Raw genomic sequence first — 15,251 nt, 5'->3', positions numbered from 1 at the left:
TTAAAAAAAGGCTCCAAAGACTGCCAAAATTCACTCTACTCATATTACGCTGCCTTGTAGCTCTATATATAGGTAAATCGGCGGCAATATAGATTGAATGCGACAATGCGTGAGGGAGTCATGCAGCGCATGCGTTAATTGCGTTAAATATTTTAAAGTGGTTAATTAAAAAAAAATTAATTACTGCCGTTAACGCGATAAATTTGATAGCCCTACTTTAAGCCTAAACTAAAGACTCTGGATGAGTGTAAGACATTTTGTCTGTAACGTTAAATACAATTAGACGATTTAATGAAAAAAAAATAAAATAAATAAAATTAAAAAATATATATATATATAATATATATATATATATATATATATATATTAGGGGTGTCAAACGATTAAAATTTTTGATCGAGTTAATTACAGCTAAAAAATTAATTAATCGCAATTAATCGCAATTCAAACCATCTATAAAATATGCCATATTTTTCTGTAAATTATTGTTGGAATGGAAAGATAAGACCGAGATGGATGTATACATTCAACATACGGTACATAAGTACTGTATTTCTTTATGATAACAATAAATCAACAAGATGGCATTACCATTATTAAAATTCTGTTAAAGCGATCCAGATATTCTGAAAGACTTGTAGTTCTTAAAAGATAAATAAAACAAATAAATAAAATATATAAATGTATAGAAAATAAACGATAATAACTAGTACAAGTTATAGATTTATATATTAAAACCCCTCTTTATGTTTTCGTTTGAATAAAATTTGTAAAATTTTCAATCAAAAAATAAACTAATAGCCTGCCATTGTTGATGTCAATAATTACTTACACAATGCTATGGTGCTGAAGCCTATAAAATCAGTCGCACCCAAGTGCCAGCAGAGGGCGACAAAACTCCGAAAAACACAACAAGTGCACCTTTCACTTTGCAGTCCTTTTTGCTGTCCTTTCTGTTTGAGCGGGGCATTTGTGCGTTAATTGCGTCAAATATTTTAACGGGATTAATTTAAAAAATTAATTACCGCTCGTTAACGCGATAATTTTGACACCCCTAATATGTATATATATTAAAAAAGGCATGTCTGATATTTTTTTGCCGATTCCGATACTTTGAAAATGATGTGATCGGACCCGATCGATCGGCATCCTGATCAATTGGGATGCCGATCGATTGGGACATCTTTAATTGTAATTGATTTCTTAAACTATGATTTACAATTTACTTTGTATTGGGTGTGTTAGAGTAAGATAAACAGTAATACGGGAAAAGATACTAATTCCTTCAGGTGCCATCCAAATATTTGCATGAACACTACTAAAGTAGAGCATGAGTTGTCCCCCATGCACAACAGAATTTCTTCTCTTTTTACCATGTCTCGGCTCTTCTGCAGAGGCCAAAGCGGCCAAGTACGGCGCGGGAATTGGACCGTTTGGTGGATACAAAGGTAAGGCTAAGGCTCATTTGAAATTCATCCAATAAAAGCTTTGGTAAGCTTTGCTTTGTCTGTAATTGTCCTGTCTCTCTATTATCTTTGTCAGGTTGATTCAGTCCACCTGAGAGTTTACAAGTGCATCTTTTTTCCATTTACTGTTTGTCTGCGTGTTGTTTTTGAAATCTTTATATGTAATGGACCTTTGTGACAGTGATGTGACGATGAGCAGATGGAGTATTTTCAAATAAAATCTGTTAAAAAGAAGACTTGGGTTTTATTCCATCCTGGCAACTGAATAGTTGGTCTTGACAATCGAAAGCGTTTGCTTCACACGCAATTCATTGACACCTTATTTTTTCACAGGAAATGTCACCACTTCCTGTCTCACGTTGCAAGAAACGCAACGTCTGTTTTAAATGTTTATTCCAAAGAAGTAAATTACCAAGAAGGCTTTAATGGCAGTTGCATGGTCAAGCGTGGTTCAAGGTTACAAAGTTACATTCAAATGAAAGCAGAAGTATTTTGGTCACAAATCTATCCATAAAAAAATGACAGAAAAGGCTTAGTCATGAAATTAGCGCAGCTTCCCCGCACTAGTCCACCCGCTAAAAAAAATCTCCAAACAGAAAATGACATCACAGGCACACCTAGAATGAGCTGCATTATTTGCAGTCTGCTAGCAAGCAATCCATAGGCTTTCTATTCTCTCGTTGCTGTGAGACCGTTCTGTCAACGTGTTGTAGATCAGTGGTCCCCAACCTTTTTTGCACCACCGACCGGTGTGAATTGGGCCTTTTTTTCACGGACTAGCGATGTGTGACAGAAAATGGCACTAAATATAAAATAATATGACGGGGCTAAAAACTAGAGAGACAGCGAGAACGAAAAGTGGTATTTGGTATGTGGAAAAATTTGATTTTTCCATGTGGCTTTTTTTTTTTGGCATGTGGCAAAATATTTTGGCATGTGGCATGTTTTTGGTTTGTGGCAAAATGGATTTTGGCATGTGGCTTTTTTTGGTATGTGGTAAAATGGATTTTGCAATGTGGCAAAAACTATTTTGGTATGTGGCATTTTTACAGTTTGTTTCAAAATGGATTTTGCCATGTGGCTTCCTTTCGTATGTGGCATTTTTTTGGGATATGTGGCAAGATGGATTTTGCCATGTGGCATTTTTTTGCCATGTGGCAAAATGTATTTTGGTATTTGGCATTTTTTTAGTTTGTTGCAAAATGGATTTTGCCATGTGGCTTCTTTTTAGTATGTGGCATTTTTTTGGGGTATGTGGCAAAATGGATTTGCCATGTGGCATTTTTTTGCATATATATATATATTTTTTTCTGCAAAATAGATTTTGCGAAGTGTTTTTTTGTTGTTGCATGTAGCACTTTTTGGTATGTAGTCAAATTGATTTTGTCATCTGGCTTTTATTTTGCCATGTGGCAAAATGTATTTTGGCATGTGGCTTTTTTTTTTTTTTTTTGCAAAATGTATTTTGGCATGTGGCTTTTTTGGGTATGTGGCATTTTTTTGGTATGTGGTCAAATTGATTTTGTCATCTGGCATTTTTTTGGCCATGTCGTAAAATTGATTTTGCCATCTGTAATTTTTTTGCCCTGTGGCAAAATGGATTTTGGCATGTGGCGTTTTTTTTTGGTATGGGGATTTTTTTTTTTTTTTGTATGTGGCAAAATTGATTTGGCCATGTGGATGTTCATAGCTGTCAATGGCATTGGCTGACTTGTGTGCCAGTTGTATGTCAGTGCGCTGTAATGGTCAGTGTATGGTCAAAAATCATAGCCACACGTTTTTGTTCCAATTAAAATTCTATATACAAAAAAAAAAGAAATGCCACATATCAAAATCCATTTTGCCACAAAGCCACATGCCCCAAAAAAAATGCCACATGCCAAAATACATTTTGCCACACAGCTATTTTTTTTGCCACATGCCAAAATACATTTTGCCACACACAAAAAAAGCATCCCACATGGCAAAACAATGCCACATTGCAAAATCAATTTTGCCACATACCAGAAAAAAATGCCACATGGCCATGCAGAAAAACTAACTTAGGTGCGGGGAGAATGTAATTCACCATATGCTTAATCAACTTTTTCTAACAGCGGCCTCTCCTAAAACTTGACAGCAAATCTCCTTGGTCGCAGACATAATGCGTTTTTCTCCAATTGCGAAAGGTTCCTCGGCTTTAGCGATACGGTTCGCCACGGGGTACGATGCTCTCGGCGCATTTGCTTTTGTTGCCTCGTTTGCTAGCTTTTAGTCACATATTATGCAGAACGAACTTGGTTGTAGGCTCCTCTCCTGACTTAGCAGGTGGCCTTTCCCCGTAAATGAGCTGTTCAAAGACATCGCCGCCCGCAGCACACAACCAACAGCAGCAAACGTTACTGTTTACATTGACTGACGCTGGGCTGCTATAGGTGTGCAAACACCCCAGTAATGGTGGACAGAAAGAAAAAAATCATGGATGAAAAAGTTGACATTGAGAAAAAAAAAGTGCGTCAAAAGGGACACAGAAGAAACGCACCGGAAAGAATAAATGCCCCAGGAAAAAAAGTGACACGGATGTTTAAAAAGTTGAGGTCAAATTTTTTAACATTCATTTTTTTGTTTTTTTACATTGAAGCAAAAAAAGTCGAGAAATTTAAGTATCTCAAGGTTAAGCCGAGTCTCCTCTTTTTGGAAATCAAAATATGGTCACCCTAACTTAGATCTTCATTTATTTATTCTTTTTTTTATATCGTTTAAGGCTAAGCTCAGGTGCTAGTTGAGTCCAAGATTGACGTAAAGCTCAACTAAATCCTGTATTATCCTTTTTAGCTCGCTGTATTTGCTAGTGTCCGATGCGTGCCTGAGCTTAGCCTCAAACGATAAAAATAAATAAATGAATGAGGATCAATTGGCTAACTTGCATAGCAAAAGTCCGTTAGCTTAAAAGCTATGTAATGCTAATGTTTTAAATGCACCACGGAGTTGGTGATCAGTGTTCTAGATAGTGAAGCTCTAGAAAGCAAGACATGATCATCAATTCTGATTATGATGTCACAACCAGAATTGCTGATGTATTGGTTTAGGTGAAATAAAGTGACTATGAAATGGTAAAAAAATATGATATGAGTGCCAAATTCATTTTCTACATGTAAAATGACTACAGTGCAGTCATTTTCATTTTATATCATTGCACCTTTAAAGTGCATCAACGACGCTTTGGTTCGACTCTGTGCCGGGAAAGACTCCCATCTCGAGTAGGACGGCCGGCGGAAGAGGGTGAGCGTGGCGGGACGCGTATGAGCCGCTCAAATCGGGGTCCATGGGCGAAGGCTTGTAGTCGACGCACAACCCGCCGCCCAGACTGGGCGCGCATTTCACGTCCCACTTGTAGAAAAATTTTCCGTGCTGCATGGCGCACACATCCGCCGTCGCGCCCGCCGTCAGCGGTCTGTCGCACGTTCCCAGGCGGTCATCGTCCCAGCCGCTGTCCTGATCCCAAAGCTCAAATCGGAGACTCGGGCCGGCCGATAGGTCCTGGGTGCCCAGGTCAACGAGGAAGTTCCAGTGGGGGTTGTTGTTGTTGTTGATGACGGGAGAACGCCAATCCCGACGGTTGAACAAGACCTTGACGTAGGCGTCTGTGGCCGTGGTGGTATCGCCCCAAAGACCAGAGGCCCGTTGAACGGTGACGACGACCCTGGCCGTGCCCCGTCGGGCGGGGCAGCAGTCCGGCTTAACGTCCCGTTGGTTGCTGCAATGGCAAACGCAGGGATCCCGGAGGTCGCCCTTGACGCCGGCCCGACAGCGCCCGCTACAATTCTTCATCAGAGCCCGTTCCAGGATGTAGTGACTAATGGCCGAACGCAGGTTTTTCCGCACCGGCGTGTTCGTTGGCAGAAGCTCGTGGAGAGGCTCCAGGGAATACGAGATGACGTCTGGATATTGAGGCAACGTGTTGAGCCATTCCTTGTAGGCAGACGGGTCTTTGTTGGCAGAGAAGAGAAGGTCCATCTCAGTGGTGTGGCCACCCTTTGTTTCTGTAAACCTGTCGGTGAGATCGGGACGTCGGATGAGAAGTTTTCAGGTTTTTACGATGAGAGCAACTAAGTGCAAAGTGGATGTGATTTGCTTAGACAAGAAAACAAGTACAAAGGTTTTGTTAAGATACTTAAGCTGGATGAGCTCACACTTAGAGACAAAGTCATGGATCGGGTCGTCATCATTTGTAGGAACCTGGGTCCGAGCATGGACAGTCTGGACGTACGGCGGTTAAAAGAATGCCTAGATGGTGTCACTCCATGAGACAACTGCCCTCACAGCCCAAGCAGAAGTAAATGGACATTTAATGTCATAGCTTACAACATCCCCCAGATGGGTTGAGTTTGGGACTTGTGGCCGGGAGGGGCCAAAATCCCGCGCGTTCACTCCGGTGTTAACCCTTTGCACTGACTCCATTTTGAACGATTTATAGAAGGCTCACCGAAAACAGGTTGACAATTTATTTGTCGACAATGATCAAAAACAAGGCAAAAACAGACGACAGAGAGACTGTTAAATCCAAGGTCCGCAAAACCACGGATACATCGGAATGTCCCCGAGAAGCGACAGTTGTTATCTAAATGTTCAGTCTTTTGAAAGCTGCGGTGGAGTGGGCCGGGCGGAAGGCTTGGGATCCTCCCTCTGTGGCAGGTTTGTGCGGTCAAGTTCGTACGTCTTCGTGACTGGGACGTGGTTGCCACGGCAACCGACGCATGTCTTGACCAGTGTTGTTAATTTTACTTTTAAAAAGTAATTAATTACAGTTACAAATTACTTCTCCCAAAAAGTAATTGCGTTACTAACTCAGTTACCTGAATGTAAGAGTAATTAGTTACTTGGCAAAGTAACTGGTCATAATCTTCATGTTTTTTTTTTCTAAAATAAAAAAACAGGTCACACAATGTGAAGTTTAAAGGGTTTTGGGGACAATTGGCCTTAGCCCAACTCTTTACCCTCCACTTAACTAGACACAAGGGTATTGCGATAGCTAGATAGTAACCTTTGCTATATGTGGAAGTCATTTAATGTTCCGAATCAACCGTTAAAGTGGTTAAAATTGCTCCCGTTATTAAATTAGTTCCCTTCTGTCTACTTTCAACATGTCTAAGTTTTAAAACTGTTTCATCATTTAAAGATAGATTTAAGTCAAGATTTTGCCGATTTAGGAGCATTTTAGATAAAAAAAAAAAAGTTACTTAGGTTCGCTGGGAAGGTTGCCTATAACAGAGTCTTCCTGACAGGTCTACTGCTTTAAGATGGCGGCTGTTTACTAACACGTGTAGTCCTTAAAACATGTTGCTAATGCAGCCGTGTCAGTCATTTGCATCTAGCTCTATAATATGTGATATCTACCTATCATGTGGGCGTAGTTTGTAGGCTATGGCTACAGTCAGGTATTATTGGAGCCACCTAGCATCACGTTTGCAACAGCGTCTTCCCCACTCCTGCTCTGCTCTCTCGTCTCCGTGAGTCCGTCTCTCTCAGACTTTTTTTATTCAACCAACTTAGTGACGCATAGTAACGCAAGCCTTTCCCACCTCACTAACGGTAACGGCGTTGCCAAGATGAGAAAAGTAATTAATTAGATTACTCATTACTGAAAAAAATAACGCCATTAGTAACGCCGTTATAGTCTAACGCCGTTATTAACAACACTGGTCTTGACGTCCAAGGCGCCGCGCTATCAACATGTTGTCCCGGCAGGACGGGAGCGTCTTGACCCCACCGGAGAACTGATGATGTTTTTCTTTGCTTATCAGGCTAGGGCTGATAAGCCGATCAACTTTACTGTGTCAAATGGCATATAGTAACATCTCCCTAACTGCTTTACTATAATGAACGTGTTGGACTAATGTAGATGTAGTTATATGTAGAGATGTCCCGAGCGATCGGGATCACGTCATTTTCAAAGTATCGGAATCGGCAAAAAAATATCGGACATGCCTTTTTTAAAAATATATATATATATATATATATATATACAGTGCCTTGCAAAAGTATTCGGCCCCCTTGAATCTTGCAACCTTTCGCCACATTTCAGGCTTCAAACATAAAGATATGAAATTTAATTTTTTTGTCAAGAATCAACAACAAGCGGGACACAATTGTGAAGTGGAACAACATTTATTGGATAATTTAAACTTTTTTAACAAATAAAAAACTGAAAAGTGGGGCGTGCAATATTATTCGGCCCCTTTACTTTCAGTGCAGCAAACTCACTCCAGAAGTTCAGTGAGGATCTCTGAATGATCCAATGTTGTCCTAAATGACCGATGATGATAAATAGAATCCACCTGTGTGTAATCAAGTCTCCGTATAAATGCACCTGCTCTGTGATAGTCTCAGGGTTCTGTTTAAAGCGCAGAGAGCATTATGAAAACCAAGGAACACACCAGGCAGGTCCGAGATACTCTTGTGGAGAAGTTCAAAGCCGGATTTGGATACAAAAAGATTTCCCAAGCTTTAAACATCTCAAGGAGCACTGTGCAAGCCATCATATTGAAATGGAAGGGGCATCAGACCGCTGCAAATCTACTGATCAGAGATGCAGCCAAGAGGCCCATGATCACTCTGAATGAACTGCAGAGATCTATAGCTGAGGTGGGAGAGTCTGTCCATATGACAACAATCAGTCGTACACTGCACAAATCTGGCCTTTATGGAAGAGTGGCAAGAAGAAAGCCATTTCTCAAAGATATCCATAAAAAGTCTCGTTTAAAGTTAGCCACAAGCCACCTGGGAGACACACCAAACATGTGGAAGAAGGTGCTCTGGTCAGATGAAACCAAAATGGAACTTTTTGGCCACAATGCAAAACGATATGTTTGGCGTAAAAGCAACACAGCTCATCACCCTGAACACACCATCCCCACTGTCAAACATGGTGGTGGCAGCATCATGGTTTGGGCCTGCTTTTCTTCAGCAGGGACAGGGAAGATGGTTAAAATTGACGGGAAGATGGACGCAGCCAAATACAGGAACATTCTGGAAGAAAACCTGTTGGTATCTGCACAAGACCTGAGACTGGGACGGAGATTTATCTTCCAACAGGACAATGATCCAAAACATAAAGCCAAATCTACAATGGAATGGTTGAAAAATAAACGTATCCAGGTGTTAGAATGGCCAAGTCAAAGTCCAGACCTGAATCCAATGGAGAATTTGTGGAAAGAGCTGAAGACTGCTGTTCACAAACACTCTCCATCCAACCTCACTGAGCTCGAGCTGTTTTGCAAGGAAGAATGGGCAAGAATGTCAGTCTCTCGATGTGCAAAACTGATAGAAACATACCCCAAGCGACTTGCAGCTGTAATTGGAGCAAAAGGTGGTGCTACAAAGTATTAACGCAAGGGGGCCGAATAATATTGCACGCCCCACTTTTCAGTTTTTTATTTGTTAAAAAAGTTGAAATTCTCCAATAAATGTTGTTCCACTTCACGATTGTGTCCCACTTGTTGTTGATTCTCGACAAAAAATTAAAATTTTATATCTTTATGTTTGAAGCCTGAAATGTGGCGAAAGGTTGCAAGGTTCAAGGGGGCCGAATACTTTTGCAAGGCACTGTATATTAGGGCTGTCAAACGATTAAAATGTTTAATCGAGTTAATTACAGCTTAAAAATTAATTAATCGTAATTAATCGCAATTAATCGCAATTCAAACCATCTATGAAATATGCCATATTTTTCTGTAAATTATATATACATTGCTTGTGCTCATATATACCATAAATAATACATATTGCCATATTTTTCTCTTATTGATATAACCAGAAAATGATTATTGCTTGCTATACTAGGTTGTAGTATAATGTTTAAGTGTTACAAAGAGTAAAGAGGGTCGGGATGACAACTGCCTTGCTTCATGGCCTCATCATTGCGTAACTAGACCTTCCGAGACATCTTCAGCACCTGGCGTCTGGACTTTCGTCTAGACCTTCGAGGACAATTTTCCATTCGAGGACATCTTCCATGGCCGCAGCGTTGCATAACTGAAGTGTCTGGGGAATTTTGACCGTTGTTTACATGTGCCTTTGCCTACACACGTGTATTTAGTTAGTTCCACTTACATGCTCACACATAGCCAACCAAAATCACATGAGTGTCTCCAGCTTGCTCTCCCCTCCCTCAGGGCGGCACCCTTTCTGTGTTAGGACAAACCCCTAAATAAAAATAGCAAGGAGGGTTTTTCCTTAGATCAATTTTGGGACTATACAGCATAATCTAGCATTTCTCTGGCTAGTCCCTCTTTTGCCCTCCTTGGCCAAGAAAACTGTGTCTTCTCTCCTTATTTTTGGTAATTTTACATATGTCTACCTAAGGGTCTATTTTTGAACTTGACAATTATATTACGTGTGTTCGAGTAATGCAAACAGTTAGACGGTGCCTACGAGAAACGGTACCATTTTTCCTTCCGAACAAAAACCAGGACCCACAGCTGGCCTTGAGGACCGGTTTGGACACACCTGGGTTAAACTGTCTAAGTGGGATCGGTAGGAACAAAAACCAGGATTCACAGTGCCCTTGAGGACCGGTTCGGAGACCCCAGCAGTAGAAGAATAGATCACCGCTACAGGAATGTAACTTTGTGTTAATCCTCCGTCAGGAGATACGTCTTACCTGTCATTAAAGATGCTGGAAAAGTCTGCCTTGCTTTCTGTTTTGGCGATGTCGCTCTTGCAGTGTTTAGTCTCACTTTCCACGGAGGACCCCTTGACTGTGACCGAGGCCTCGGACTCCAGGCACATATTCACCTCGTCCACGTCGAAGCCCTGCAGGCCGGCCTGGCACTGCTTGATGCTGGTCACTGACTGGATAGACCCTCCCAGTTTGACCTAGATTTCAAGAAAATAATGTTCCTGTCGTATTTGTCGACCCTCTTCTGCTGGTTTTTGTACCTTTGTGATATAATGCGTGCCGAAGTTCTCGATCAGTCTGTAAAAACGAGACTTGTATTCGGGGTTGTAGGTCTTTGGAAGGCCCTTCAGCGCCCTTTGGAATTCCGTGTGCAGTTTGGGCTTACTCATCACGCCGTAACTGTTTGCACAAAAACATCTTATTTAAGAATTGTTGTTAGATAACAACAACTTCTCACCTACCTGTAGTACTCGCAAGATATTTTTTGACTGGTGAAGCTGAACCTGTCACTCTTTGTTTTCTCCATGGAGTACTGAGCCAGTTTTGAATGTGTGCCAGCCAGCATCAGTTTACCACCGTATTTCTCGTGATCCAATTCCAGACTGGTCTTCCAGTTGTTTTCCACCGAAGACTCGGAGGAGTCGACGAGAGCCTCGCCGGAGCGATGAACGGTGCTGGACACCTTCAAGCTGCAGGACTGCTTGGGCCTCCAGTGCACCACGGACAGTGGAAGCTTTTGCTTGGCCTTCTCCAGAAAGGGGTTGGTACACAGGGTGCAGGTTTTGTCCTTGCGTTGCCACTGATTCATGTCCAGAACATAGGCTCCCTTGCTCTTCATCTCCGTGATATCGAAACCTTCCCCGGCCAGGGTGGTGCCCGGAGCCGCCTCTGCCTTCAGACATTCTTTGGGAGTGCCCACCGTGCAGGACATATGTGCGCGTTGCGGAATGGATAGCGCCAGGACGGCGCAAATATTCCACACGATCATGTCGCGCTTATCTCGGGAGATCTGAAAAAGAAACCAAGCCAGAACATTTTTTTTTCAGATGGTCAGTGGATCTTTTAAATATCTTAAATCCAGTACTCCATCATGACACGTTCCCAGAATTCTTCATAAAAGCAGTTTGTAAAGTGGTCTTTTATTCATGATTACTTTTAACTCATTTAGGGCTGCAGCTATCGATTATTTTAGTAGTCGATTAATCGATGAACTAGTCAGTTCGAATAATCGAGTCATCGGATAAGGAACATAAAAAATTTAAATACCTGACCTGAGCCTCAAACGGTATATAAAAAAAATAAATGAATGAGGATATATGAACAACAAAAGAACAATTGGCTAACATACATTGCAAAGGTCCGCTAGCTTAAATACTATAAAATGCCAGCATTTTTTTTTTTTACAATGCTCTTAACAAATAGTTCAAACACATATTCCCACAAAAAACAGCTAAATATACCGTTTATCTAAATTCCAATGCAATAAAAAAATTTGCCCAAACAAAAACTTATGTTGGTTTAAACAGAGAGCAGCTGGATTCAGCCATGTGAAATGAGGCAGACCAGAGGGCGTGCTGCATGGCGGACACATCCGCCGTCGCGCCACTCAAATCAATAAAACTAAATGCAAACACTTTCAAAACAAACCATAACAACGCCACTTTAATTAAACGAATACTCGAAGCAGCCAAATTTAATTTGAATAATTTTTATCTAATTGAATACTCGAGTTAATCGATTAATCATTGCAGCACTTAACTCATTCACTCCCAGCCATTTTCACCAGAGCAAGGCCCTTCGCTCCTGGCCGTTTTACTGGATTTTGACTGATTTTGCAAGGCCCACAGAAAATTCTGTTCTATTGCTATATCAACATGGAAGCCACCAAAAGAAAGATTAGACTCTCTTCTTTCAGCAGAAAAAAGTAAGTTCATATCTTTTTCCATTCTTTAGAAATCAACCTTAGAAAATAGCTTAGTTTGAGCAATTTTCCAATTTCTGATGAAAAAACAGAGAAAATTTGCTTTTTGTAAATGCATATATTTCAAACATTAATTTGACTTTAACAGTTGACACAGCTATTTTTTGCATTAGTTACATCCCAAACATCTGAATAATGTTTTCCTTTTACAAAACTACATAAAGAACAAGACAAATAGAGCTTTTGATAGCTAAGTAACAATTTATTTACGCATGACTACTGAGAGATGATGCCGTTGTCGCCGAGATGACGCCGTTGTCGCCGCGTCAACCGTGTAAACTTTTCCCTCATCGTTGTCTGTCTCACAAACATGGATTATTTTTCAGTCTCTGCGGGGTCTGCTTGGCGAGCCCGATGCACAGTGGTCCCAGTCGTTTGGCTCGGTCGTCCAGCACCTGGCATTCCAGGCGTCCTCGTGGTTCTTTTGTTCGGTCGTCCGCCGCCTGGCATCATGCCGCTAGCACTCCCACTGTGCTGCCCGGCCTTTCATTGCTGTTGAATCGGGTTGCCGGTCTTACAAAATGCGCTAAGGCCCTCCGGTGGCCAGTTTTATCACTATAAAATGGGTTTGGAGCTTTGTTTTTGTTTCTCAGATAGAGCGGAAGCTATAGATGCTATAAATACGTTTTTGGGACAATGAAGCATTTAAAAATTGAACTTATTTATACATTTTTGGAGTAAATGAGTTAATGACCATTTCTGAAATGAACAAACTGGTTTCAACTTGACCCGGGGGCAGAAGCAACAGCAATGTTTTTTTTTTAGTCAGGTCACATTCTTTGGTCGTTATGTCGTGAAAATCCGGTTTAGCTTCGTAGGGTGTGTAACGCTTGCAAACGTGTAAAAACCCATGTATGTTTTACTCTCCAGAGAGTTATTTTGGCAATGGTTGGAAACCATTTTTCCAGTAAGAGACACCGACAGGAATCTGTTCTTTGTAATCTTAAAATGACTGCGTTTTCCGAATAATCGGGGTCAACTACGAGTAATGGGATTGATAAATCTTATTGCTGAGTTTCAGTTTCACATTAGTAGTACGCGTACAGTTTTATGCACCAAAATACTGAGATGTTAACTTTCCACTAACAAAAAGTGGGGTTAAACAAAAAAAGATGAAACAATCAGATTGAGGGACAACTACTCCAAGTACTGAAATTCATTAATTGATGTTTATTCCAAGACATTTGTCCTTATTTTGTAATTACTGGATGTCCAAAGAAGTGAGACTGCTGTCAAGCAGACTTCAATAAAGTAACTGTTCATCTCGTTTTGCCATGCCATGACACATAAAAAAAATAATTTTCAAGATAAAATATAAATATCAGACCTACCTGTACTGTTGACTTTTTGCGTCGCTAACAGTACTATCTGTAAAATGGTAGATGGCACCTGGTCTTATTGTCTGTAAGTCAGAATTTATTGGTTAGGGGGCGGGTGAACACAGATCCTGTGGGTTTTTTTGATCTGGGGGTTAGAAGTACTGGTGGTCGGCACGCGGCAAGCTAGCGTTCCTGTCGACACAGAAACCAAGCAGTTTGTTTCTCACATGTGGTTAATGTGTTCAGTTTCTTTAAAGGGTTGTTGTCAACAAGCTTCTAATGTTTTTGAAGGAGGATATTTCGGCCTTTTGGTACGTTCCCCTAAGAGCTACGCTTTGTCCCTGGTAGTGCTACAACAATTAATCGATTAACTCGAATAATTCGATTAGAAAAAACCTTAGAATCAAATTTTGCTGCTTCGATGATTCGTTTAATTAGTTCAGAGCCCATAAAGGGACATCGATAGACATAAAATTTATTTAAGCAATCTGGTGCACATCAGATAGTTTCAAGTGTGCACCAGAAACTATCTGGTAAACACTAGCATTATATAGCAAGTCTGCTAGCTTGTATGCTATATAATGCTATCTGTAAACGTTAGCATTATATAGCATTTAAGCTAGCGGACTTTTATCATGCAATTTAGCCAATTGTTGTAACCATTAGCATTATATAGCATTTAAGCTAGCAAGTCCGTTAGTTTAAATGCTATATAGTGCTAATATTTACCAGATAGCATTGACTTGCTAGTCCACTAGATTGAATGCTATATAATGCTAATGTTTACAACAATTGGCTAACTTGCATAGTCTGCTGGCTTAAAACACTATACAGTATAATGCTCATGTTTACAACAATTGGTTAAATTGCGTTAGCATTAGGGTTGCTATCTGGTAAACATTACTACTATACTATATCTTAGCAAGGTGAAATAGATATTATTGCAAGCATAAACACCTGTTCATTTGTTTCACATATTCTAAAATTCATTCTGCATTGCATTAAATGTTCATATCCGATTACTTGATTATGAGAACTAACTAATTGATAGATTGATCGATAGCTGTCCCTAGGAAGGCTGCTGCCCTGTATGTTATCAAGACATATAGTTGTATAAAAAGTATCTGAACCTTTTGGAATTTTTCCACATTTCTGCTTAAAATCACCATCAAATGTGATACGATCTTTATCAAAATCACACAGATGTAACAATAGTGTCTGCTTTAACTAAAACCACCCAAACATTTATAGGTTTTCATATTTTCATGAGGATATCATGCAAAAAATGAAAGAAGGGGAAAATTAAGTAAGTGAACCCTCTGCCTAAGGAGACTTAAAGAGCAATTGAAACCAATTTTTACCAAACAACTGAAGTCAGGTGTGTGTGCCCAATCACTGCTGAGTGGTTTAAAGCCCCCTGTCGACTATAAAACACACATCTGGTAACAACTGTCTTGTCAAAAGAGCAGTCTGAAGACCTGTGATCAAGGATTGTCGATTTGTACAAAGCTGGGAAAGGATGCAAAACCATCTCTAAAAGTCTGGATGTTCATCCATCGACAGCCAAAGAAGTTGTCTACAAATGGAGAGGGTTGACACTGTTGCTTCTCTCCCAAGGAATGTCCGTCCAAGAAAGATAACGCCAAGAGTTCAGCGCAGAACACTCAGAGAGGTAAAAAAAGAACCCTAGAGTGTCTGCTAAAGACTTACAAAAATGACTGGCACAGTCCAATATCTCTGTGCACACATCAACTACATGTAAAACTATGGCCAAGAATGGTGTTCATTATTTCTCGTTTAATGTTCGCAAAAAGGCACTTGGACAC

General features: G+C 40.5%; 2 protein-coding genes across 3 annotated transcripts in view; one reads left to right on the top strand and one right to left on the bottom strand.

Annotated features, from left to right (window-relative positions):
- LOC130931857 (spidroin-2) overlaps nt 1-1,672 on the top strand; it is a 45,773-nt gene extending 44,101 nt beyond the window's left edge. For both annotated transcript variants that reach the window (XM_057860996.1, XM_057860995.1), the window contains exons 22-23: nt 1,395-1,448; nt 1,543-1,672. In XM_057860996.1, coding sequence (XP_057716979.1) covers nt 1,395-1,448; nt 1,543-1,547 — 59 coding nt within the window. In that variant the 3' untranslated portion in view covers nt 1,548-1,672. The remainder of the gene's footprint in view (nt 1-1,394; nt 1,449-1,542) is intronic.
- Nucleotides 1,673-1,868: 196 nt separating this feature from the next.
- Nucleotides 1,869-13,454, bottom strand: LOC130931855 (perforin-1-like). Its single transcript, XM_057860992.1, has 5 exons — nt 13,438-13,454; nt 10,587-11,134; nt 10,386-10,524; nt 10,108-10,322; nt 1,869-5,496 (listed from the first exon to the last, which is right to left on the bottom strand). The coding sequence occupies exons 2-5, from the start codon at nt 11,111-11,113 to the stop codon at nt 4,647-4,649; spliced, it is 1,731 nt and encodes a 576-aa protein (XP_057716975.1). The 5' UTR covers nt 11,114-11,134; nt 13,438-13,454; the 3' UTR covers nt 1,869-4,646.
- Nucleotides 13,455-15,251: the final 1,797 nt, after the last annotated feature.

Source organism: Corythoichthys intestinalis, chromosome 16 (assembly GCF_030265065.1).
Source record: "Corythoichthys intestinalis isolate RoL2023-P3 chromosome 16, ASM3026506v1, whole genome shotgun sequence".
Classification (NCBI taxonomy): domain Eukaryota; kingdom Metazoa; phylum Chordata; class Actinopteri; order Syngnathiformes; family Syngnathidae; genus Corythoichthys; species Corythoichthys intestinalis.
Note: the sequence above shows the minus strand (reverse complement) of the source record. Positions and strands in the feature narration are given on the sequence as shown.